Source organism: Panthera leo, chromosome B2, assembly GCF_018350215.1.
Source record: "Panthera leo isolate Ple1 chromosome B2, P.leo_Ple1_pat1.1, whole genome shotgun sequence".
In the NCBI taxonomy this organism is placed as follows: domain Eukaryota; kingdom Metazoa; phylum Chordata; class Mammalia; order Carnivora; family Felidae; genus Panthera; species Panthera leo.
This window is the reverse complement of record NC_056683.1, coordinates 35,714,703-35,740,515: the sequence shown is the minus strand read 5'-3', so window position 1 is coordinate 35,740,515 and position 25,813 is coordinate 35,714,703. Positions and strand designations below refer to the sequence as shown.

Below are 25,813 nucleotides of genomic sequence, written 5' to 3'. Positions count from 1 at the left end.
AAGAAATTCTTTAGGCCAAAGGGAAAGGATTCCAAACAGAAACCCAGTTCTGCAAGAACTAGAAATGAAGAACACCAAAATGTGTAAATAGGTCAGTAGATACAAAGGACCTTTGTAAAAAATGTAAATGTACATATGCAGGCATACCTTGTTTTATTGCACTTCACATTACTGCACCTGACAGATAATGCATTTTTTACAAATTGCAGGTGGCAACCCTGTGTCGAGCAAGTCTATTGGTGCCATTTTCCCAACAGCATTTGCTCGCTGCATGTCTCTGTGTCATATTTTGGTAATTCTCATAATATTTCAAACTTTTACATTATTGTTATATTTGTTATGGTAATCTGTGATCAGTGAACTCTGGAGCCTGAAGATGTGGCTGAATTGCTATAAAACTTTATCAGATGAGGAGGTGCTTCTTATGAATGAGCAAAGTAAGTAGTTTCTTGAGATGGAATCTACTCGTGGTGAAGATGCTGTGCAGACTGTTGAAATGACAACAAAGGATTGAGAGTATTACATAAATTTAGCTGATAAAGCAGTGTCAGGGTTTGAGAGGATGGACTCCAATTTTGAAAGAAGTTCTGTCAGTAAGATGTTATCAAACATCACATGCTACAGAGAACCCATTCATAAAAGGAAGAGTCAATCAATGTGGCAAATGTCATTGTCTTATTTTAAGAAACTGCCACAACCATCCCAACCTTCAATAATCACCACCCTGATCAGTCAGCAGCCATCAGCACTGAGGCAAAACCCTGCACCAGCAAAAAGATTATGACTCACTAAAAGCCCCGACAATGGTTAACATTTTTTTTAGCAATAAAGCATTTTTTAAATTAAGATGTGTACATTGTTTTTTGTACACAGTGTTACTGCACACTTAGTAACCTATAGTATAAACAACTTTATATGCACTAAGAAACAAAAATTAATTTGACTTGCCATATTTGCAATATTCACCTTACTGCAGTGATCTAGAACCATACCTGCAATATCTCTGAGGTATGCCTGTACAGGCAGATATACTTTAAATCTCTTTAAAAGATGATATAGACTTTATGGTTTAAAATAAAAATAATAGCAAGCTAAAGTAGGGTTTATATAAAACAAGAACACAAAGGCAGAACTGTAAATACATATATACTGTGGTAATAAGGTTTTTACATTGTTCATAAAGCAGGATACTCTTTGAAAGTAAACCATGATAAATTAAAGATGAATACTGTTATCTTTAAAAGAGCTAAAATAACTCTCAACAATAGCCAAATTCTGGAAAGAGCCGAAATGTCCATCAACTGATGAATGGATAAAGAAATTGTGGTTTATATACACAATGGAGTACTACGTGGCAATGAGAAAGAATGAAATATGGCCCTTTGTAGCAACATGGATGGAACTGGAGAGTGTGATGCTAAGTGAAATAAGCCATACAGAGAAAGACAGATACCATATGTTTTTACTCTTATGTGGATCCTGAGAAGCTTAACAGAAACCCACGGGGGAGGGGAAGAAAAAAAAAAAAGAGGTTAGAGTGGGAGAGAGCCAAAGCATAAGAGACTCTTAAACACTGAGAACAAACTGAGGGTTGATGGGGTATTGGAAGGAGGGGAGGGTGGGTGATGGGTATTGAGGAGGGCACCTTTTGGGATGAGCACTGGGTGTTGTATGGAAACCAACTGGACAATAAATTTCATATATTAAATAAATAAATAAATTAGCTAAAATATAAAACAAAAAGACATAAAAAAGAAAAAATCCAAGGAGATATAAACGAATATTAAAAAATACCAACCAGCCCCCCCCCCCCAAAAAAGGAAGGAACTGAGACACAAAAAGAAAACAGGATAAAGAGATACTAAACAACCAAGATAAGAGGATTTAAAAAAAAATTTTTTTTTTAATGTTTATTTTTGGGAGAGACAGAGTACGAGCAGGGGAAGGACAGAGAGAGAGAGGGAGACACAGAATCCAAAGCAGGCTCCAGGCTCTGAGCTGTCAGCACAGAGCCTGACACGGGGCTCAAACCCCGTGCTCTGTGCTAACAGTGCAGAGCCTATATAGGATTCTCTTTCTCTTCTCTTTCTCCCTCTCTCTCTGCCCCTTGCTCACTCACACTCTCTCAAAAATAAATAAATGGGGGCGCCTGGGTGGCGCAGTCGGTTAAGCGTCCGACTTCAGCCAGGTCACGATCTCGCGGTCCGTGAGTTCGAGCCCCGCGTCAGGCTCTGGGCTGATGGCTCGGAGCCTGGAGCCTGTTTCCGATTCTGTGTCTCCCTCTCTCTCTGCCCCTCCCCGGTTCATGCTCTGTCTCTCTCTGTCCCAAAAATAAATAAAAAAACGTTGAAAAAAAAAAAAATTTAAAAAAAAAAAATAAAAAAATAAAAAATAAATAAATAAATAAATAAATGAATTGAAGAAAAAAAGACAAATCAATACTAAGCAAAAGAAAGTTGATGTGACTATATTAATACCAGATGAGGTATTAATATACTCAAGACAAAGAGTATTACTAGAGATAAAGAAGGATATTTCATAATGACAAAAGGTCAATTCATTAAGAATAACAGAATACAGATTTAGAGACTAATAACCCTTATGAACACAGACTCAACTCAATAAAATATTAGTAAATCAAATACAGAATATATAAGAATGATATTCATAACCAAAGCATATTAAAAAATGCAAGACTGGTTTACCATCTGAAAATCATTCAATGTAATTCATTGTATTAATGGAATAAAGAATAATACCATAATAATTTCTATAGATACAAAAAGTATCTGACAGAACTAAACATCCATTCAAAATAAAAACGCTCAACAATCTCAAAATAGAAGAAAACTCAATCTGATAAAGGACGTCTACAAAAACCTATTGCCAACACCACACTTAATGATTAAACACTTTATGCTTAAAATTAAGAGTAAGGCAAGGCTGTCTGCTTTTATCACTTCAATTCAACATCAAATTGAAGGAATTAGTCAGTTCAATAAGGCAAGAAAAAAACCAGAACTACCATATGATCCAGCAATTACACTTCTGGGTATTTATCCAAAAGAACTGAAATCAGGATCTTGCAAAAATATTAGCACCCCCATGTTCACTGAAGCACTATTCACAGTAACCAAGATGTAGAAACAACCTAAATGTCCACTGACAGATGAACAGATAAAGAAAATGTGGTAATATATATACAATGGAATATCTTTTTAAATTTTTTTAAGTAAACTGCACACCACATGTAGGACTTGAACTCACAACCCCAAGATCAAGAGCCATACGCTCTACCCACTGAGTCAGCCAGGCACCCCTTTACATACAATAGAGTATTTAGACAGAAAGAAAGAAAGAAAGAAAGGAAGGAAGGAAGGAAGGAAGACAGGAAGAAAGAAAGGAAGACAGGAAGAAAGAAAGGAAGACAGGAAGGAAGGAAGACAGACAGGAAGGAAGGAAGGAAGACAGACAGGAAGGAAGGAAGACAGGAAGGAAGGAAGACAGACAGGAAGGAAGGAAGACAGGAAGACAGACAGGAAGACATGAAGACAAAGACAGGAAGAAAGAAAGACAGGAAGAAAGACAGGAAGAAAGAAAGACAGGAAGAAAGAAAGACAGGAAGAAAGAAAGACAGGAAGAAAGAAAGACAGGAAGAAAGAAAGACAGAAAGAAAGACAGAAAGAAAAAAAAGAAAGAAAGAAAGAAAAAGAAAAAGAAAGAAAGAGAGAGAAAGAAAGAAAGAAAGAAAGAAAGAAAGAAAGAAAGAGGAAAGAAATTAAGCAATATGAGACAACATGAATGAACCTTGAGGATATCATGCTAAGTGAAATAAGCCAGTCACAGAAAGACAAATACTACATGATTCCATAACTTATATAAGTTCTCTAAAATAGTCAAATTCATAGAACCGATAAGTAAATTAAGCATTCTCACAAGATACACAGTCAATATACAAAAGTCAACTGTATTTCCACATACTAACAATGAACAACTGGAAAACAAAATTTTTAAAATACCCCTTACAGGACACATGATGGATCAGTCAGTTAAACATCCAACTCTCGATTTCGGCTCAGGCCATGGTCTCATGAGATCAAGCCCTGTGTCAGGCTCTGAGCTGAGCGTGGGGCATGCTTGGAATTCTCTCTCCCCCTGCCACTCCCCCACTCTCTCTCTGCCTCTTTCTCAAACAAACTTAGAAATAAATAAATAAATAAATAAATAAATAAATAAATAAATAAATAAATAAAAAATACCACTTATAAGAGCATCCAAATACACAAAATTCTTAAGGATAAATTTAACAAAAGATGTGTAAGACCTCTATACTGAAAACTATAAAACACTGCTGAGAGACATTTAAGAAACTAAATAAATGGGTATTGTTTAATTTATGGATAGAAAGATTCAGTATTAAGATGTCACTTCTTGCCAAAATGATTCATAAATTCAATGTAATCTTCATCAAATCTTATAGAAATTGACAAACTGATTCTAAAATTTACACAGAACTGCAAACAACACACCTAGACTAAGTTGAAACAGTCCTGAAAAAGATCAATGCTGGAGAACACACACTACCTGACCTCAAGATGACCTGTTTGAAGGTACAGTCATCAAGAGAATATGGCAGAAGACATACAGATTAACAGAACAGAATGCTCTAGATAAATTTTCAACAAGAGTGCCAAGACAATTAAATGGAAAAAGAAAAGTATTTTTAACAAATGGTGTTAGAACTGGGTATCTCTAAGGAAAAAAAAAGAACTTCAACCCCTACCATTACACCACATACAAAAAGTTAATTTCAGGTGGGCTATAGACCTAAACAAAAGAAATGTCTACATGAAAAGAGAAGAATATTTTCATGACTTTAGGCCAAGACTGTTTAGAAAGAAAAATCACTAACAAAAAGAAAAAACTGATAAGCTGGATTTCATTATCAAAAATTAAAAGTTCTAGGCATCCAAACTGGAAAAAAAAAAAAAAGTAAAATTATCTCAGTTCACAGACAGCATAATCTTTCATGCAAAAAAACCCTAAAGATTCCACCAAAAACTATTACAACTAATAATCAAATCTGGCCAATTTGCAGGATACAAAATCAACACACAAAAACCAGTCATTTCTACACAATAATGAATAATCTGAAAGGATGAAGAAAATAACTCCATTTACAATAGCATCAGAAAGAATAAAATACTCAGAAATAAACTAAAGAAGTGTAAGACTTGTACACTAAAAGCTACAAATCACTGCTGACAAAAATGGAAAAAGACATAAATGGAAAGACATCCTGTGATCATGGATTGGAAGACTCAATATTGTTAACAAGACAATATTATCTAAAGCAATCTACAGATTCAATGTAATCCCTTTCAAAATCCCAAAGGCAATTTTTGCGAAAATGGAAAAACCCATCCTAAAATTCATATGGAATCTCAAGGGGCCCCATAGCCAGAACAATCTTGAACGAGAAAAACAAACTGAAGGTCTCATATTTCCTAGTTTCAAAACTTACTACAAAGCTAGAATAATCACAACTGTGGTACTGGCATAAAGATAGGCATACAGAACCAAAGGTACAGAATAGACAGCCCAGAAGTAAACCTCTGCATATATGATCAAATGATTTTCAACAAGGGTACCAAAACCATTTCATGAGGAAAGAATAGTCTTTTCAACAAATGGTGCTGGGAAAACTGGTTGTCTACATGCAAATGTATGAAGTTGGACCCTTACTTTATAACATCTACAAAAATTAACTCAAAATGGATCAAAGACCTAAAGATGAGAGCTAAAAGTATAAAACACTTCGAAAAAAGCACAGTGAAAAGTTTCATGATGCTGGATTCAGCAATGATTTCCTGAATATTACACCAAAAGCATAAACAATAAAAGAAAAAAAAGAAATTGAACCACATCAAATTAAAATCTGTGCACTGAAGGACACAATCAATGCAGGAAAAAAAACACATAATGAGAGAAAATATTTTCAAATCATATATCTGATGAGGGATTAACATCCAGAATATTAATAAAGAATCCTACCATTTGACAATGAAAAACACCAATTTAAAAATAGGCAAAGGACTAGACAGAATAAGCATTTCTCCAAAGATACACAAACAGCCCAATACGAAAATATACTCAATATCAAAACTCAAAACTACAATGAGACACCACCTCACACCCATTAGGAGGGCTATTATCCAAAAAAAACAAAAACAGAAACAAAAACAGAGAGACAACAACGGGTGTTGGTGAGAATGTGGAGAAACTGGAACCCTTGAGCATGACTGTTGGTAACGTGAAATAGGCCAAGTGTTGTAAAAAATAGTATGGCAGTTGTAGCTGCACCATTTTAAGCACAATTACCATAGGGTCCAACAACTCCACTAAGTGTATACAAGAAAGAACTGAAAGCAGGGGCTCAGTTACTTGCACACCAATATTCAAAGCAGTATTATTCACAGGAGCTAAAATGTGGGGACAATCCAAATATCCAACAACAGATGAATGGGTAAACAAAATGTGGTGTGTGTGTGTGTGTGTGTGTATGGAATATTATTTAGCCCTAAAAGGAATGGAATTCTGACACATGCTACAACATGATATAAACCTTAAAAACATTATGCGAAGTGAAATAAGCCAGACACAAAAGAACAAATATCGTTATGATTTCACTTATATGAGGTACCTAGAACAGGCAAATTCATCGAGCTTCAAGGTGGGAGAAATGGGGAGTTATTGTTTAATGGGTACAGAATTTCTGTTTTGGATGATTAAAACATTCTGGAAATATACAGTGATGATGGTTGCACAACAATGTGAATGTATTTAATGCCAGTGAATTATACATTTTTTTTTTTTTAACATTTATTCATTTTTGAGAGACACAGAGACAGGGAGTGAGCATGGGAGGGGCAGAGAGAGGGAGACAAAATCTGAAATAGGCTCCAGGCTCCGAGCTGTCAGCACAGAGCCCGACGTGGGGCTCAAACCCACAAACTGTGAGATCATGACCTGAGCTGAAGTCAGACACTTAACCGACTGAGCCACCCAGGTGCCCCAGAATTACACATTTTAAAAATAGAGGCACCTGGGTGGCTCAGTTGGTTAAACCTCCAACTTCGGCTCACGTCATAATCTCACGGTTTGTGGGTTCAAGCCCCACCCCACGGTCGGCTCTGTGCTGACAGCTCGGGGCCTAGAGCCTGCTTCGGATTCTGTGTGTGTGTGTGTGTGTGTGTGTGTGTGTGTGTGTGTGTGTGTGTGTGTCTCTGCCCTCCCCTGTTTGCACTCTCTCTCAAAAATAAACAAACAAATAAAAAGGGTCAAAGTAGGGGGCACCTGGGTGAGTTGGAGCCCTGCAACGGGCTTTGTGCTGTCAGCAGGCTCTGTACAGAGCCTGCTTGGGATTCTCTCTCCCTCTCTCTCTCTCTCTGGCCCTCCCCTACTTATTTATATTCTCTCTCAAAATAAATAAACTTAAAAAAAACTTTTTTTAACTTCTGTTTATCAAAATATACCATTAAGAAAATGAATAGGCATGTCACACATTAGGACAAAATATTCACAACACACATATTTGAAATCAGACTTGTATTCAAAATATAGAAAATAGAAAATATATTACAATTTAATAAAAAGAGGGGCACCTGGGTGACTCAGTCAGTTGAGCGTCTGACTCTTGATTTTGCTCAGGTCATGATCCTAGGGTTACGGGATTGAGTCCCATGTCAGCCTCCATGCTGAGCATGGAGCCTGCTTGGGATTCTCTTTCCCCAGCTTGTGCTCTCACAAAAAAAGAAAAAAAAAAAAATCAATTTTTTTTAAAAAGTTTATTTATTTACTTTGCGAAAGTGAGGAAAGGGATAAGAAAGAGGGAGAGAGAGAATCCCAAGCAGGCTCCGCACTGAGAGTGTGGCTTGATCCCACAAACCGTGAGATCATGAGTCACATGTTCAACAGCCAATAAACACATGAAAAGAGGTTCAACGTCATTAGTCACCACAGATATACAAATCCAAACCACAATGAGATATCACTTCACAGAACTATTATCAAGAATAAAAAATAAAACAAGTTAAAAAAAAAAAAAGAAACTGAAAACCAACCCCCCCTCCCCAAAAAAAGACAAGAAATAACAAGTGCTAGAGAGGATGTGGAGAAGAGAACCCTTGTGCAGTGATGGTAGGAATGTTAATTGGTACAGCCACTATGGAACACAGTATAGCATTTTCTCAGAAAATTAAAGATATAAAACTACCACGGTCCAGCAATTCTTCTAGGTATTTATCAAAAGAAAACAAAAACACTAATTTGAAAAGACATATGTCCCCCTAGAGTCATCACACCATTATTTATAATAGCCAAAATGTGGAAGCAATCTGAATGTTCAACAGATGAATGGACAAATAAAATGTATATATACAATGGAATATTACTTGGCCACAAAAAAGAATGAAATCTTATTATTTCCAACAATATGGATGGATCTAGAGGATATTATGCTATGTGAAATAAGTCAAAATAAGAAAAAGACAAAAACACTTATACGTAGAATCTAAAACACAAAACAAATTAACAAATAAAACAAAACAGAAACAGACTTACAGAGAACCAACTGATGGTTGCCAGGAGGGAAAGAGTGGAGGGGGAATGGACAAAATAGGTGAAGGAGATTAAGTGGTGCAAGTGGTACAATCTTCCAGTTAAATAAATGAGAGACGGGAATGTAACATATAGCACAGGGAATATAGTTAACAATATCATAACAACTTTATATGGTAACAGATGGTAACTAGACTTATTGTAGTTACCATTTCATATATGTATATAAATGCTGAATCACTATGTTGTACTCCTGAAACTAACACAGGTACTTAATTAACTATACACACACACACACACACACACACACACACACATATAAACAAAAATAGAAACCCTCACCAGAATAGCTAAAATGAAAAAGACTAACAATACCAAATGTTGGCAAAGATGTAGAACAATCAGAATTCTCACACTCTGCTACAGGGAATATAAACTCATATAAGCACTTGAGAAAACTGTATGGCATTATTAAAAAGTACTCATCTAACCTATGACCTACAATTTCCACTCTTGGGTATTTATCTAAGAAAGCTGAAAACATTTGTCCACCAAAATCGCTGTACAAGAATGTTTTAGCAGCTTTATTCAGAATAGCCCCAAACTGGAAATAAAGTGTCCATTAACAGAAGAATAAATTTGGTATGCCCATACAATGGAATACTATTCAGCAATAAAGAGGAACAAACTAACACCACATGAGAGAATCTCAAAAATGTTACGGTAAGGAAAAAAGACAAATTAAACAAAAAACAGACACATAAGTGTGTATGTATATATGATTCCACTTACACTAAGTTCTAGAATGGGCAAAATCAGCCTAAGATAAAAATCAGAAGAGTGGTTACTTCCAGGTTGACTAGGTAGGGGCACAAAGAAATTTCCTGAGGTTGATTGTTTTTTTTTAATCTTAATAGGAATGTAGGCTATATGAAGATATGCATTTGTCAAAAATACACATAAGATCTGCATTTCAATTATGGAATTATCCATCAATCTTTAAAAAAAAAAAAGCAAACTGATTCATTGTAGGTCTGCTTAAACACTGCACTATTGGGAGCACTGCAGAGTCCAGTTCCGCCATGCGTCCACACACATTCATAGCAGATGGCAGCACGGTTCAGCAAACAGAAATGTTACAAAGCCCTGGCGTTGCTGACTCTAGACCAGTTCCCGGACCTGTTTCCTCATGTATAACATGCCGAAGCTTAGTGTCTTCTCCACCGTGGTGCCTAGCATTACCATCAAGATGAAAGCGCTGATGTGGCAGTACTGTGCAAAGTTAAAACACTGTAGGATGGTGGGCAAATGGGTAAAGACGTTCTATCCTTCTGTGATTCTCCAGGGCCACCTATATGTTCAAACTTCCATGGGAGACAGGATTATACCCTTAGAAATGACACCAACACCTGTTTGGCCCTGTGAGAAAGCACTTCTACTGATCCACTGTTACTATACAACTCTCCAACTTACCTCAAAAAATTTTTCTCCAAGTTTTCCCTTAGAAAACTGAGTCAACTGTCAACTTTAAATTATTACCAATAACAAGAAGGGGGCAGAAACCAAAAAAAGGCTTAAAACAAACAAACAAACAAAAAAACCCCCAGCATTCAGATCACGCATCTAAAGAATTCATGAACTGGCAAAAAAGTTTTATTACCAGAAATTTCCAAAGCATGTTGCATATTTGCTTTCTAGCCATCTCCTGTTTCCAAACAGGGAGTTTCACAAGGCAACAATCATGATGGCTTTTCACAAACAGAAGCAAATAGAGTTACTCCTGCCTCCAGGGACCGGGCAAGGCTGCTCTCTATCAGGTTCCACTATCATATTCAGGCTCCCATGGGCAGGGCAACACCAACCAGGTTCCCACTGGCCACCCTAGGGACAGGGCATGGGAGTAGGACAAGGGTCCCCAAGGTCCCCCACGTCCCAGAGAGCCCTGGAACAAGCACACCAATCCTAGTTACCAATGTTTGGGAATCGACAAAGTGATACTAAGAGCCATTCAGTCCTTCAATCTCTGGTCTTCCTTGATAACTACAGTGGTATCAGCAAAAAACACTGGGTTTGCTTACCTCTCATTGGACCGTATCATGTAGTCAGTAAATTCATGGTCTCCCTTGATTACCTCCAAGGGGACCACAAGGTTGACATCAGAATCAGTGTTCCGCAGCTGGTTGAGTTTAATATTGACTGAGAAGAGGTAATCGCGCACGTCATCTATGCCCACCTTCAGGCCCTTGCACACCACATACCTGGCAGAAGATACCCTGTCACTCCACTGAGCAAGGGCTTCTCCCCCACATTCCTCCTCCCCAAACTCCTTGCTGAGTCATAAAGCTAAAGAATCTTAAGTCTATGCACAAAGAACAGTACCAATTCTGTGCTGCAAAAGTTCAATTCAATTCCTTCCTTTTTATGTTGGGCTATATTTCTACTCTCTGTGGCAGTGGTTCCCAACTGCCCGGTGCCAGGCTGGCTGTATCACTGTCACTAGGCAGTCTGTTAAATTACAGACCTTGTCAATCAGACTCCCCAGGAACAGGGCCCAGAAATCTGTGTTTTTAACAAGCCACCTAGCAATTCAGACTGGCCACATCTTCTCTCATGTCATGCATGAGCACTGTGTCCCAACTAGGATGCCAACAGTGCCTCTGGTTGGTGGCCCTCCTGCCCTGGCCCAGCCCATAGGTGCCCCTTTTCACTTTCTCTTTCCCGGACCAAGCCAAGGATCCCCGACCTAAGTGTGAGGAATAAGGTTTGTGGAGAAGGAGGCAGAAGTTGCACTGACACACCACAGAACCAGTAAGATCCAAATCTTGACTCCTCTTGGCTCTAATCACTTCCTTAAAATCAGGGTTTTAATGTAGCTTGAGTACAAGCTTGAGTAGTTATGCCAAAGAGCTGCACTTTTCTGTTCTAACATTTAGTCAACTAGTCTGATTAGAATGGAGAGGAAGGCTTTACCTCTCGGAGTTGGCAGGACGGCTGGTAATCGGCTTAAAGAGACACACTCGTTCAAAGCAGCAGTACAGCAGGTAGATGAGCCCCACGCTGAACGGTGTGAACAGGTCAAAGGTTTTACAGATGAAGTGGCCTCCTAGATTAGAGTGAAGACACCAACAGCCGTCAGTGGGCTCTGACCCAGTGGTAAGGTAGTCTGAAGGAGTAAATGTGACAAAGCCAGGGACCCAGCGCTCAGGTCCATTAAAAGAGGCAATTTAAGGGGTAGTCTCAGTTTTAGAGGGGACTCTGGGGGATTCTATTGCACTAACTTCCCTAAATTCCTCATTTAGCCAACTGACACCTGATTTAAGCAGGTTTTTTTTTTTTTTCTTACTCCAAAACCCCATACGTGCTCGTGTCCAAACAGGGCCTCTAGCGGACCCCAGGCTGGGGAGACACCTGAGGAAGCGTTACCTGTTCGGACAACAGACAGCGCCATGAGGAACTGACAGAGCAGCAGCTGCTTGCTGAGGATCTCTTGCAGGTTCTCCTGTCCCTCCACTGAGAAACCCTGAAACGAGAGTATAAGAATCGGGAGTAGGAAAGAGTAGTGATGAGGACCTCGTTCATCCCTACTACATCTTCATTAAGATTTCCTGAAGCGTTTCCATTGATTTCCACCATCAGACTGATAAAAAATACAGCTCAGCATTTAGATTATTTTCACAGTCATATGGCTCCTCGCAGACGGAGCCAGTACCAGGACCCAGGCCTGACTCCTAGCACAGGGCCACTCTTCTGCTCCATCACTCCCAGGGGATACAACCAAGACTACTTTTCCAAGGAGATGGTCCAGAAAATTTTAAAACCCATTTGGGAACCCAGGGGAAGAGTAAGGCAGGGCAGAGGCAAAATACTGGCTGGTCACAGGCCAACTACAAGATAGGAAACAGAATGCCCTGGTCAGTCCAAGACCCTGAGAGTGGTGTGAATACTCTGCCTGGGCTTAGCCACTGTTCAGGCCCCAGGATGGTGATAGGTGAAAAGTTAACACAACTGACAGTCACAGTAATCTCGTTCTCTGCTAACCAAAACCCCCTTCCTGTCTCAAGACCTTGGAGCCTCTCCCTCTAGCTGGCAGGGTCTCTGGCCAGGGTGTTTGTTAAAAGAATGTGCCTTGCCACCCCTGGAGTGGTCTCCCTCTCTGTGAGATACCAACAGGGAGCAGAGAGCCAAGCTCGCACAGAAGTAAAGGAGGCTAGGAGTTGGAGGAGGGGGGAGAGGAGAGTTGTTTAATGACTACAGAGTTTCAATTTTACAAAAAGGAAAAAAGCATGGAAATCTGTTTCACAAAAATTTGAACATACTCAACACTACTGAACTTAAAAATGGTTGCAATGGGGGGGCGCCTGGGTGGCTCAGTCAGTTGAGAGTCCAACTCTTGATTCTGGCTCAGATCATGATCCCAGGGTCGTGGGATCAGGCCCTGCATTGTGTTCCACGCTGAACATGGAGCCTGCTTGGGATTCTCTCTCTCTCTCTCTCTCTCTCTCTCTCTCTCTCTCTCTCCCTCCCTCCCTCCCTCTGCCCTGTTTGCACTCTCTCTCAAATAAAAAAATTAAAAACAATTTAAAAAAAATTTTTAATGGCTGAGTTGGTAAATTGTATGTGTGTTGTTGTTGTTTTAACAATAACTTTCTTAAAATGTAAAGGACGCTGATGACTGTTAAGCTGGCACCAGCCAGGCCAGGTCCCTCTGCCTCAGTCCTACAAAGGTAATAGCTAAATGACTCAGAATCAGAAATTATTTAACAATGTCCTCCAGATTTGTAGATGTTTCTCAAAATGCATGCCTGTTCACAGAGTCAAATAAATAAATAAATAAATATCCCAAGTCATCAGGCTCCAATGCCCAAACAGAAAGACAATCCTTGAGTTTGTGCTCTAGCTGCCACAATGCAACAACAGCCCCCCAAGCACTATCAGGCCCTCACATCTGCTCAGCTGGAGCAGCCCCTCCCTCTTCTCCCCCAAGCCTATCTGCTGTTCCCTGCCATGCACGGTGCTGTGGAAAGCCAAGGCATCTTCAGAGCCTATGCTGACATCCTACACACTTTCACCTTTCCACATGGTTACTGCTTGAGAGGCCACCCAAGGAGCTCTAGAGGCTCTTCTCAATTCTAGCCATGTGACCCTGGAGCAACTGCCACATTCTGTCTTTCCTCTTAGTGAGTGGTGGCTTCCTCCAAAAAAGACTACCTGCAGCATCAGATTTCTAGGTGAGAAAGCTACAGTGGGCTCCCCTCTGTGCCTCAAGCAGCTGCCCGAAGAACAAGGTTCCTTGAATATTCACTTCAGCCCAGTCACTGACAGGGCTTCCAGTGGATTCCCCTGAGCCACTGCCTTTGGTTATGTGGTCATCTTCAGCCCATCCAGAGGCTTAGGTATGGTCATGTAAGGACAGCCTCTACCAGGAGCCACACCCAGGTGACCAACGATGGAAATGTTCTTTCCAGTCAGTTTTACGTAGTCCATCTTAGTCATGGTTCTCCCCTACCATTTCTCACAGCCAACCGAGGCCCTTCGAAGAAGTGAGCTCAGAAGGTCCACTTGCTCTAAGCAAAGGTGTCCACAAAATCACAGCATTGACAAAGTTATCATTGAAAATATGTGCAGAAAGAATAAAAAAATGCATCACATATCCCTACTATCTGAATAGTGAACTACCATTTTCTAGGGCAGCCAAAAGGACCAAGTAAAATAAAACAAAACAAAAGCAACTCTCAAGCTTCTAACATGATAAATCCTTAAAGCATCGCTCTATGGAGAACAGATCACCTACCCCATCAGCCATCAGAAAGTGGACACCCTTGCGATCTGTGTTATCCAGGACAAAATTCCGAAAAGCAGTGATGTTCTCTGGGCGGGTAATATCCCCATCTCCATCGATGCCACCCTCACCTGGCAGGACACAAGATTCACATTTAGCTCATCTGCCCTGTGGATCCCAGGAGCCGGAACACAAGCTCTCTGGGACTGTGAACACAGGTTCTCCTCAAGGACCTGGAGAAAAGGCCCTGTGAGGAGCAACTCAATGCAGGATCCATCCTGCAAGGCTGCCTTACAGTGATGGACCAAGAGGCAAAAACAGGGCCTGTTGTGATAAAGCAGAATTCAAAAAGAGTTGTCCAGCCAAGAGTCATCAATTGAAGTAGAGGGCCTTCCTCTTCAAGACTCAAGTTGTGTTTAAAGCACCTATATTTAGGAACCAACATCCACTTTTAAATAAGAACTGTTAAGAAAGAACTTGGGACTTTCTGCCAAATCACAACAATCAAGAAAGAGTGGAGGGGACTGCTGTGGGGCTGCTGAGCTGTCCGTTATCCAGTGAATTCCACACCCCGTGCACAGGCTGGAGATGGGCATGGAGTTTGTATTTGTTAATAACCCTGTCATTTCTCAGCTGGAGATCAGGCAGTTTCATTATCTCCTGTCACCACAAGAGAAGAAAAGGGGAATTAATATGGTTTTGATGAGAGTTTGCCTAGTGGAGTGTTTAACCTGTATCCTACAGGCCTGGGGTAAAAAGGGAAGGTCTAGAGGGAACGGAGATCTTCAGGACAAGGACTGGAAACCCCAGGCTGACAGACCTAGGAAAGAAAGCATGCCAAGTAGATAATAACTGCATCTGACCTAAAGTCCCCACAGAGGACTCTCTCAAAGCCCATCACCCTCCTCCATGTTCCTACCATAGTAGGGTTCGAAGAGCTCACTGGAGGCCGAGTAGAAGTCCTCCAGCTTGAAGTCATTTGGGCCCTTCAGAGTCATTCCAAAGCCCTTCGCATGCCACTTCTTCCTCCACAGCACATACTCAGAAAAACCGCCTGGGCCTGCGCAGACGTCAGCAAAGTACAGAAGCTCAGCTTCCCGGTCCTTTACCAGTGGTTTCTGCAAAGGTAAGTGGAGGACAGGGGAGGAAGGGAAAAAGTCTGGCTCAACGGGCAACAGGAAGGAGAATGCAGGGGGGTAAAACGAGCCTTTCAGCAAGCGGAGTGCAGAACTCCCGCCAGGGCCACGACACCCAGGATATGTATCCTCTGTGATCATCACCCCCTGGAGTTGCCCATTCGTGCTTCAAGATACCCCTAATGCCTTTCAACTACATGGCCTGGCTCAGACTCCTAATAAAAACATCTTAATGGGAATCTGAGTATTCGTTTTTATTTCTGAGTCCTTTTCTTACCATATCCTGCCTCTAAGAGTCCCATTGAGCAGAACAGATGCTGTATCCCCCACTTACAGACAGGGAAAAAAGACACCAAGACACAAAGCAACCTGTTCATAGCCTGTGTGCAACAAAGCTCAATCAGAATCCAGTTGGCCTGACTGCTGGACTCCGGTCTTCCTATCCAAAGTCTGAGAGGTCAGGGTTCCTGGGTGGCTTAGTCGGTTGAGTGTCTGACTTCGGCTCAGGTCATGATCTCACAGCTTGTGAGTTCGAGCCCCGTGTCGGGTTCTGTGCTGACAGCTCAGAGCCTGAAGCCTGCTTCAGATTGTGTCTCCCTCTCTCTTTGCCTCTCTCTCTCTCTCTCTCTCTCAACCATAAATAAAAAACATTAAGAAAACAAACAAAAACAAAGTCTGAGAGGCTTTAACATGTCTCCCTCCTGGTCACAGGGCCTACCTTTCCAAACCATAGCCTTTGCTTCCCTTCTCCCCTTCCTTCTTGGTTCTCCCTATTTTTTTCCAATTAACTTTTTATCTTGGAATAATTTTAGATTTACAAAAAAGTTGCAAAGACAGAGTTCTCATATACTCTTCATCCAGATTCCAATTTTGTTAGCATCTTACAAAATCTGTCAAAATTAAGAAACCAACACTGGTACACTGCTATTAACTAAATTCAACTTGATTCATATTTCACTAGAGTCCTTGTTTTGTTCCAAGATCCAGTCCAATATATCACAGTGCTTTGAGTCTCCTCCTTTTATGCACTCCCTTCTTCTCCTGCCTTTGCCCCTCTGCTAGCCAGGAGTACGGGGCAGTGCAGAGCTGGAGGCTGACAAGGCAGAGGGGGAAGGAGACACTGGCATGGAGCTTCCAGGCAGCCCCCAGGGTACCCACCCACACCTTAGGAATAACTAAATTACAACAAGTATTTGAATTTTTGCTGGATTATAGTTTTTAACCCTCCAGTAGCTTTTAACCCTTAATCTGAAATTTACGCTGAACCAGCACTGGCCCATATTGCGTTTATCTTTTACACACCTGGCCCTGGAGGGTGAATTCTACTTGTTCCGACCTGGCTCCAAGGCAGAAGGGATATACCACCTGCACACTGGTGACAACAAGAGGTTGAGCTCTAGAGCAGGTAACTAGAGGACCCTGAGGAACATCCAGCTAGAAGGAGCTTAGGCAGCTCAGCCTTCCCTCTCCATAGGTTTGTCTTGGCTGAGTACTTATCCAGAGTTCTGTAACTGCTAGATAAAGATCAGAAAGCTTTCAGGGAAAGAGCTGTAAGAAAGAAATGGAAAATACTAATGTTCACAATCTAGTCACTTTCTGGGCGAAAAGGGCCTAGCCTCTGATGATAGCTATCCTGCTTAACCAAAACAGTTGAAGAAGTCTCTGGACTTTAGCTAAAAATAAACTTCATCATCCTAAGACAAGCCTACCCAGGCATGCTGAGATGTATCAGTTCCTTCTCTTCTTTCCCACCAATCGGCCTCAGTATTCTTCCTTTCTGAGCCATCAATTATTCATATTTTTGGATTATATTCACTTGCACACATACAAAAAAGGCCTAATGGCATTTGCTGAGAACATTATGTAGCATTTTCTAGGCAGCCCAGTGGTAATGAGGCAGGGGTCACAAGTTTAAGGCCTGCACACACTGGAAAGAGGAAAAACAATGTTTCTCATCACTGGCTATGCCCTAGCCCCAGGCTCTAGGCTCTCCAGGTGAGCCACTGGCCCAAAGGAAGACCAGGCAGAGGAAGGAAAATGAATCAGTGAAAGAATCTCACCTCCAAAAAGAGCACTTAAGTATGATCTCCATCTGTGATTTCAAGACCTCACAGGTCATGGCCAGAAGGTCTTTTCATAGAAAGGACAGCTGGAGTTCTCACCTCTGCCACTTACTGGCTGCGCAGTTAAGGGCAAGCATAAGATTTATGCCTCTAAGCTCACATTCCCTCAACTGTAAACTGGGATTAATGTAACTAATTTCTCAAGGCTGTTGTAGGATTAAAGTATCATATGTCAAAGATCTTTATAAACTGTAAATACTAAATGTAAGATGACACAACATTCAACTGATCAACTTCCTTGGAGTCAAAACTCTTGTCTTTTCCCATCTTTTTCCTTTTCCAATGCCTAGTGCAGTACTCCACACTCAGTAGGCACTTTATAAGTGCTATCTAATTTCCTCTAAGATAGCACTGAAACTTAAAGATCTACATTCAATTTTTGTCTCCTGAGGCTACACAATGTTTACTACCTCAGCAATACCCCCAGGCACACAGAGCCTGCACATAACGTGCTAGCATATACCCAAAGAATCTTAAACTCTCTTCTTTCCCTTATCTCTTCCAATTCATATTTACAATTTGTTTCCCTAGTCTCTTTTCTCCTTTTACCACAACCCACAGAACCAGAAACCCAGTAAAAAAATTCACAGTCCCCTCTGCTTCCCACCTCGAACCTCCTCACACCTATCTAAGCTTCAAGTTCTCCATGCTCTTATTCTAAAGTTTGTGTGATCCCAGAGCCACTGAGATTCTAGCAAACCCAGTGTGTGTCTGGACCTTCAGCCACTCCCATCTCTGCTGGGGATTGCTCTGGAGTGTCTCTGCTCGCCTGAAAAACACACCAAGACTACTGGGCTTGGCTATCACTCTGGTCCTCAGGGGAAAACAGAGATGAAAAGAGGGAAGAAAACACTAGGGGCTGGAGAAAAATCCCTTTTTATAGCAGAGTGTAGAGAAACATCTCAGAAAGGGCAATTCTCCGTGGCCACTAACAATCAATTCAGGTCAAGAAGCTGCCTGAAGCGTTACAAACACAGTTGCCTTTTCCTATGTAACTAACATCTCCACCCTTGACCTGAATGGTACAACCCTGGCGCCTACTTCATTTTCCTGACAGCAAAAGACAATAACCAGATACCAGCTGCTGGAGGCGTTTACATTCAAAAGCCCAAAATGATGCTGTGACTTCCCATCAGCTTGACAGAGCTCCTCTGCCAGGCAGGGGTTTAAAGGAAATCATTTGGAACTCAGAAAATTAAACCAACATTATATCAACCTAATTTTCTCAAGATGCTAATTCCAAGAGCCCTTTTGTGCTGCCTGTTGGTCCTGGCAAACAGGGAGGGAGACCTGGGAGAGAGAAATGACTACAGGCTGGAGGGGTCTACATGCCAGTTTTGCCAGCATTGAGGGAAGCAGTAAGGGAGGTGGAGCTGAAACACTAAAAAACTTGGAAGATAAGTTCCTTTAGCAGGTGGATAATCATGGGGCCTATTGGAAGGACAGAATGTGAAGCAGAAACAGGTTTGGGAACAGCTGGCTGCTGACCCTTCACTGTCAAAGAGAACTAACTTTCTAGGACCGGGAAAAAATGCTTTGAAACCCTAAAGGAAATGCCAGAATGAAATTTCCTTTTTTCTTTCTCTATAATTATTGTGTGTCTGGGTTCAGATAAATGAGATGTAGCAAAGTAGAAAATCATTCTGCTCTACCACTTCTTGAGAAGGGCCAAAATCTAATAATTATGATCCCATGCAAAGCTGGTTCAGAAAGGCAGAAAGGGAAAGTGGCCACATCTGAAATCACAGATCTTAGATCTGGAACAAACCTTAAGGGCCTTTGGTCCAACCCTCTGGCAGGTTAGTAGGACTAATTCCAGAGATGAGGCAGCCGAGCCCCAAAGAAGGGATGAACTTAAGTGACACTACTTGCGATGGACGTTCTGTACTTCCTGCCCCCCGCGACCCCTCACTGAAAAACACAGCCTAGATTTTCAGACGTGATACTGATTTTAAATAGACCAGTGAAAGGACCCAGATGCCCACATTTCATTCAACACTCACATCACATTTGCCAGAGCACTCCCTTCTCATACCAGCAGCAGCACTGAAGTCAGACGATATCACAAATTTGAATTTGGAAAATAAGCTCACTGTAAGGACTACATACTCACCCTTACCACTCCACCTCATCCATGGTAGGAAGGCAGCAGTCTAAAGCTCCCTGGCCGCAGCTGCCCTCCACACACCAATGAGCCCAGAAAGGCTTTACAAGCATCTCAACCCTGCACCCTTACCAGTTCTCAAATCCACCAGAACATCCGGAACCTAAGTGCCACGGGGGAAGGGATCACATCTATCTCATTTAAAATTATATTCCTGGTACCTGGCACATAGTAGGATAAATACATGTTTACCGGATGCAGGAGGAGGGCCCACGCCCTATCTCATAGCCTCACCTCCCTGCTCCCTAGGCCTGTAGGTAGCACAACTGCCGACTTTGCCCAGAAATGTCCCTTTGCCACTGCTGCAAGCCCTGCCCTCCTCCACTTGGGGTGGGCAGGAGGATCTGCAGAGTTGGGGGCTGGAACTCTGGGCCTGAAGCCCTAGGCACAACTGCCTTGTGGAGCATCCCTGGGATTTTGAGGAGCTCCAAGCAAAATCTATCTCTACCACATAGCAGGAATACTCTCTTAGCATTGCACGAATGGCAATTTCTGGGCCGCTGAAGCTTAAGCTATAAATTCACACACAGAATCTTGTTCTCACCCCACAAGAGTCCCGCGGATTTGTAAACATGCGATCAAACACAAAATCCATGTTAGCCATCTTCATTGCCGCCCTGCAACAAAGACAGAAAAGTGCAACTCAGTACACCAGATGTATGGAAAGCTGAGGCTCAGATGAAATGTGCAACAGTACATATCAGGGCAGGGGAGGGGAACGTCCGCAAACCTGTTTAGGAAGAAGACTCCACGGATCATTTCGTAGGGATTAGCCCGGGTCCGAGCTCGCCGCATCTCCTCCCCATCCAGGACATCAAACACACTCTGCCCAGAGACAATCAGAACCTCGAGGTGAGCATCACCCTCCAGGATGGGACAGGGGACTCAAGTGCTAGAGGAGCCCAACTCAGCCCTCTGAGGAGGTAGAATACTGCTGCATCTCAGCTCTGAAACGACCGGTTGTGTGACCCCAGACAAGTTGCCCAATCACTCTGACCCTCCACTATCTCACCTATTAAGTGGAAAAGAGAAAATGTAAGCACATCCCTGCATGGTAAGTGGTTAATAAATGGCACCTGTGGTTATGCAGAAAGCCACCTGTTGGCATCACAAATCCTTAGAGCAAATCTGTTTCTCCACTCCAACAGCAACTTTCCAGGGACCAGAATTCTGATGCTGAGCTCACTCAGAGAGGGCAAACAAACCAAGACCAGTGTTTTCTGATGGCACCTAATGCACAACGGAGACCCCTTCTTCCTTCTCCCAATTTTTTCCCTGGGGAACAAAAAGCCTCATTTCACCTGAGTTCCAGTCACCTTAAGGATATTCCCAACCCTCTGCCGGCAAAAAACATAAGTTCAGTGAGGCTGGTCTGAGGTATTACTTCTTCTCCAACCCATTTCTTCCTCAGAGGTTCCCTGGCTCATTCTGCCCCAGGCAATGTACTTCCTGACACAAAATCACTCCAAAAGTATCAAGGAGAGGCTAACATTCACCCAGCGTGTCATGAGCTTCACGTGGATTATTTCATTTAATTCTCATAACAATCCTGGAAAGTATTCTCTCCCCATTTTATAGATGGGGAAACTCAAACTCAGAGCAGCTAAAGCAACTGGCCCAAGGTCACACAACAAAAAAAACCTGAAAAACAAGGATTTGAATTCAGGTCTGATGGTAAAGAACGGACCCACTGAGTTGTTAAGTGAATCCTTTCCCGGCTACTGACCACAGGGACAGCGCACTACTGCAGGGAACCAGGAAAAAGGATACTATCTCAGAGAAATGTAGCAAGACACACATCTGATCTCCAGGAAAAACCTCAGCTAAACTTCAGCCCCACAACCAATTCAAAAGAACTGGAAGAGCCCAGAACATCCCCTCACACAAGGTTTTCAACCCCAGCTCTAGCCACAGGCCTTACCTTACACTGCAACACACTGTGAAGCAGCTCTTCCCCACAAAACTCTGTCTCATCTTCAATAATCATCTTTCTCTATAGAAAGAAGAAAACAATCAATAACGACCACGTGTGACTGCATTTAGGGGAATGAATGGAGAAACGAGGGTTCCAAGTGAGTAGAGCAAGAAGGGGCTTGAGTGTCTGCCAAGGAACATCAATCCCTGGGGGAAGGGAAAGAGAAAACCTTAAATCCCTCTGGCTACACTCCAGATGGCTGTGAGATGAAGCAGCCCCCTGGGTGCTCTGACTAGAGCACCATATGGATATAAGACTCATGAATGCTGAGGCTGAGAAAAGCAAACAGGAAGGAAACGTTCAAGCTGTCTGCCCCCAGAGCATGGAGGCAGACGGATGGGGACCACCCTAAATGACAGAAGCCTGTTCTTCCTTCAACCAGGAAGCCTCCTGATCGATGATGAGTACAAAGGCAGGACACCAGGCACCAGGTAGGAGCTGGTAGCATCAGAGAAGACAAGTGTTCAAGAGACCTTCACATGGGTGTCAAATCCAACCTCAGGTCTGAGTGAGGCTACCTCTAAACCAACGATGCTCAGACTTGGGTGTTCTCAGGTTTTACACACTTCAAAATCACTGAGGACCCCAAAGAGCTTTTGTTTATGTGGGGGATATATACGTATCAACATTATTAGAAATTAAAACTGAGAAAATGCTAAAATGTCATTCAGTGTAAAAAAGCAATACATTGTGTTAACATAACATATTTATGAAAAGTAACTATATTTCCCCAAAAAACTTTTAATGAGTGGCACTATTTTCCATTTTTACAAATCTCTTAATATCTGGCTAGATTCTCCTCTCTACATTTACATTCAATTGGTTGTGGTGCAGCCTCTGGAAGACTCCACTGGACACTTATGAGAGAATGAGTGAAAAGACAAGTAACTTTCCAGTACCATTATGAAAATAACTGTGACCCTGCAGAGCCCCTGAAAGGGTCCTGGAGATCCCCAGGGGGCCCTACACTTTGAGAACTGTTCTCCAGACCATACTGATTTGGTGGCTATCTACTTTATTCTTACAATTTTCCAGAAGGAGATTAAACAAATTCCCTCTGTAACAACTCCCTCATTATTTTCTGAGGACAGGGACGGTGTCTTTTCATCTACCTGGAACAGTGCCCAGCAGTGACCAGAATATACACAAATGTATAATCAGCTACTCTAAAAAGCATCCATGAGGAAGACAGAAGTTATGCATTTTGTGCTGCCTTGCAAGTTAAATGACTAGGAGAAAAAAACCTTGTCACATCTCCTAGGGGAATATCTGTAAAGCCCTTGACACACCATCTTGACACAGCTTTACTCTTGCCAGAATGGCAGATTTACATTTTTCTTAAACTATGAGTATACATACTAGACTCAAGGAGAAAAGTCAGGAGATAAGTGCCAATAATTCAGGGTGTATTTTCCTGAAATCCTACCTTTCCCACAACCATCCAATCACTCATTTCCTGAGTGTCAGGAATTTCAGTGGTACATTCTGGAAACCATGACACCTGCTCACAGGCACTGGGCTACAAACAAAAAAGAGGCAAGTAAGTCAAGTAAAACAACCCCTTAGGGCTATGCCCCAACTCATTAGGGTTTCCCCCAAAACAATCAAAAGGGACTCAGACAAGACTAGGAAGGGTCCCTTCAGAAAGCTGAGACCAAATGCAGTGGTCAGACATGAGAATTGAGAGTCATGATGCTAAAGTTTAACTTCTGAAGGCCAGCAACAATTCTAGTTTGAATCTCTAGAAACTTCCCAAAACTTCAAAGTTTCTTTTATTTGTTCCAATGTTATTTCAAAAATACATACTATGGGCTAAGTACTCAGAATGCAGTTAAAAAGACATGGTCCTTGACCCAAGGGGCCTACAATCAGAGCAGTAGGGACACAGGGAAGCACACATAGGATATAAGTCTATGAAAAGGTAATTATACCAGGAAGACCCAATGGCAATGTGTTTCACCTCCTGATGCCTTTCAAAGTGTTATGAACAAATAAGATTCTTCACCTATTCATTCCAAAGCCGAAACTGGCACCTCAATGGTGTATTCTCTTAATTTTTCAATTACATTATACATTAGAAATATCTTCAGTCCTGTTTTTTTTTTTTTTTTAAGATTTTATTTATTTTTAAGTAATCTCTTCACCCCACGTCGGGCTTGAACTCACAACCCAAGATCGAGAGTCGCGTGCTCCGCTGACTGAGCCAGCCAGGCACCCCTCTGTGGTCCTTTTAAAAACTACTGATAGCTAGGCCCCACCCTCAGAGTATATAATTCTATCAGTCTGAGGCAGAATCTGGTTCTAAGTACATTTTTAGCTGTCCCCAAATGATTCTAATGTCCAACCAGGACTACATTCACTGGATTATAAAACCTAAACAGGTGGCTAACCTGCGTGGCAACACTACACACTGCCTCCCAAGCAAGTGTGGAGAAGAGACTCACCACTGCAAACTGAAGCAATGTGATTAAAGGCAATATTCCATGCTCTGAAAAGCATAAAATGGTAACGCAATGCAAGGTCATGAGCAAGCCAACCATCAACTAGAGAGAGAAAGTTTCAAAGAAAAATTACTGAAGCCTTTTGTCAATGAATCTGGCAGTGAATCATGGCTTCCCCTCCTCCCCCCACCCCGGTCAAATCCATTTGTAAATGGTTATACATTATAAACTCTAGGGGGAAGAAAACTCACATACACTTGGCATGTCCTTTTGGAGAAAAGAAGCAGACTCAATCTCCCCACAGAAGTGCGAACATTAAGGGCAAAAATGGACCGCAAAGAGGACTTTGTCCGAAGGGTCAAACCTTGCATTCCACATTCCTGGGCTGCAGCAGGCACCAAGCACTTTCTCTGCAGCGACTCCAGGATTGGACAGTCACCCCAAGGCAACCCAGACTCATCTACCTTAAAGAAGTGGACACCAACTAATAGGCCAAACTCTTAAACAATAGGGCAGCTCTTTTAAGAGAAAAACTGAATCACAGTAAGTGATAATTAGGACAGCCTTGCCTCAGAAAGGAATTTCAATAGCCTGTGTCCATTAAAAACAGAGATCTTACAGGCAAATTTGAGATTCTGAGTTAAGTTAGTTCTAATTCTGCCCCACTAAGAGAATCAAATCAAGACTCTTTACTGGTTTTCATACAAATGAAGACATGGAAAGCACCAAGTATTTCTGAGGTAAAAACCTCTACCTAGCACCCAATTACAAATATTTACCCTATTCTGCACTGTGTCATCTGCTATTCTGCTGGTCTCGTCTCCTCACAACTACAAGGCAACACAGCAGGACCACCTCCAGAAACCATTAGCTCCTGACTTGTCAGCGTCTTATTCTGAAGCCTTATTAGGCTTTTATCATGTGCATTCACAAGAGTTCTTTCCTGAACTGGAATATCAGGGAGACAAAATATCAATTCTCCAGAGTTCAGAGCCACGTGTGAAGCTCAACTACAGCAACTAGGTAGAAGACTAGACATTTGTGTTCTATTTTCTCTAGTTTCAACTCCGTAATGGTAATATTTCATCATTATTTTTAGTTGCTTTTATCACATCTACTTCAAATCCTCTGTGAAATACGATAGGACATAAATAAATGAATAAAAATAAAATCTCAACATCATCTGTGCCATGAAAAAGGACAGGAGTCTCTTTTGGTAGTTGGGGTTAGAACAACTGGTACCCAACCAGATAAGCAGACCAAACAGTAACTTATGGAGTATAAACAAACACCTACATAGGTAGAGATGGGGTGTCATAAACCCATAGAGGTGCAAGACCTTAGAGGGCATCTAATCCAGTCACTCACACAATGGGTAAACGGGTCCTCATTCAGCGCCTCTGAATCCTTTCAGCAGAGAGAGGGACCTCACTATCTCATGAGGTACCTTAACCACTAGTGGAAAAGTATACCTATTTACTAAAGTTCTTTGTGGGAGCGCGTGGGTGGCTCAAGTCGATTAAGCATCTGACTTCGGCTCAGGTCATGATCTCACAGCTTGTGAGTTCAAGCCCCG

The 25,813-nt window shown here is 41.8% G+C and overlaps 1 protein-coding gene across 4 annotated transcripts in view; it reads right to left on the bottom strand.

Annotated features, from left to right (window-relative positions):
* The window catches only part of CMTR1 (cap methyltransferase 1), a 54,638-nt gene that overhangs the window by 15,064 nt on the left and 13,761 nt on the right, over window positions 1-25,813 (bottom strand). For all 4 annotated transcript variants that reach the window (XR_006202580.1, XM_042938616.1, XM_042938615.1 and 1 more), the window contains 9 exons: window positions 23,223-23,315; window positions 21,743-21,814; window positions 20,552-20,646; window positions 20,366-20,438; window positions 15,318-15,516; window positions 14,411-14,529; window positions 12,043-12,139; window positions 11,590-11,722; window positions 10,698-10,877 (listed from right to left, as the gene is read on the bottom strand). Coding sequence is in view for 3 of the 4 variants with exons in the window: in XM_042938616.1 (XP_042794550.1) it covers window positions 10,698-10,877; window positions 11,590-11,722; window positions 12,043-12,139; window positions 14,411-14,529; window positions 15,318-15,516; window positions 20,366-20,438; window positions 20,552-20,646; window positions 21,743-21,814; window positions 23,223-23,315 (1,061 nt within the window). In the remaining variant the exon portion in view is untranslated. The remainder of the gene's footprint in view (window positions 1-10,697; window positions 10,878-11,589; window positions 11,723-12,042; window positions 12,140-14,410; window positions 14,530-15,317; window positions 15,517-20,365; window positions 20,439-20,551; window positions 20,647-21,742; window positions 21,815-23,222; window positions 23,316-25,813) is intronic.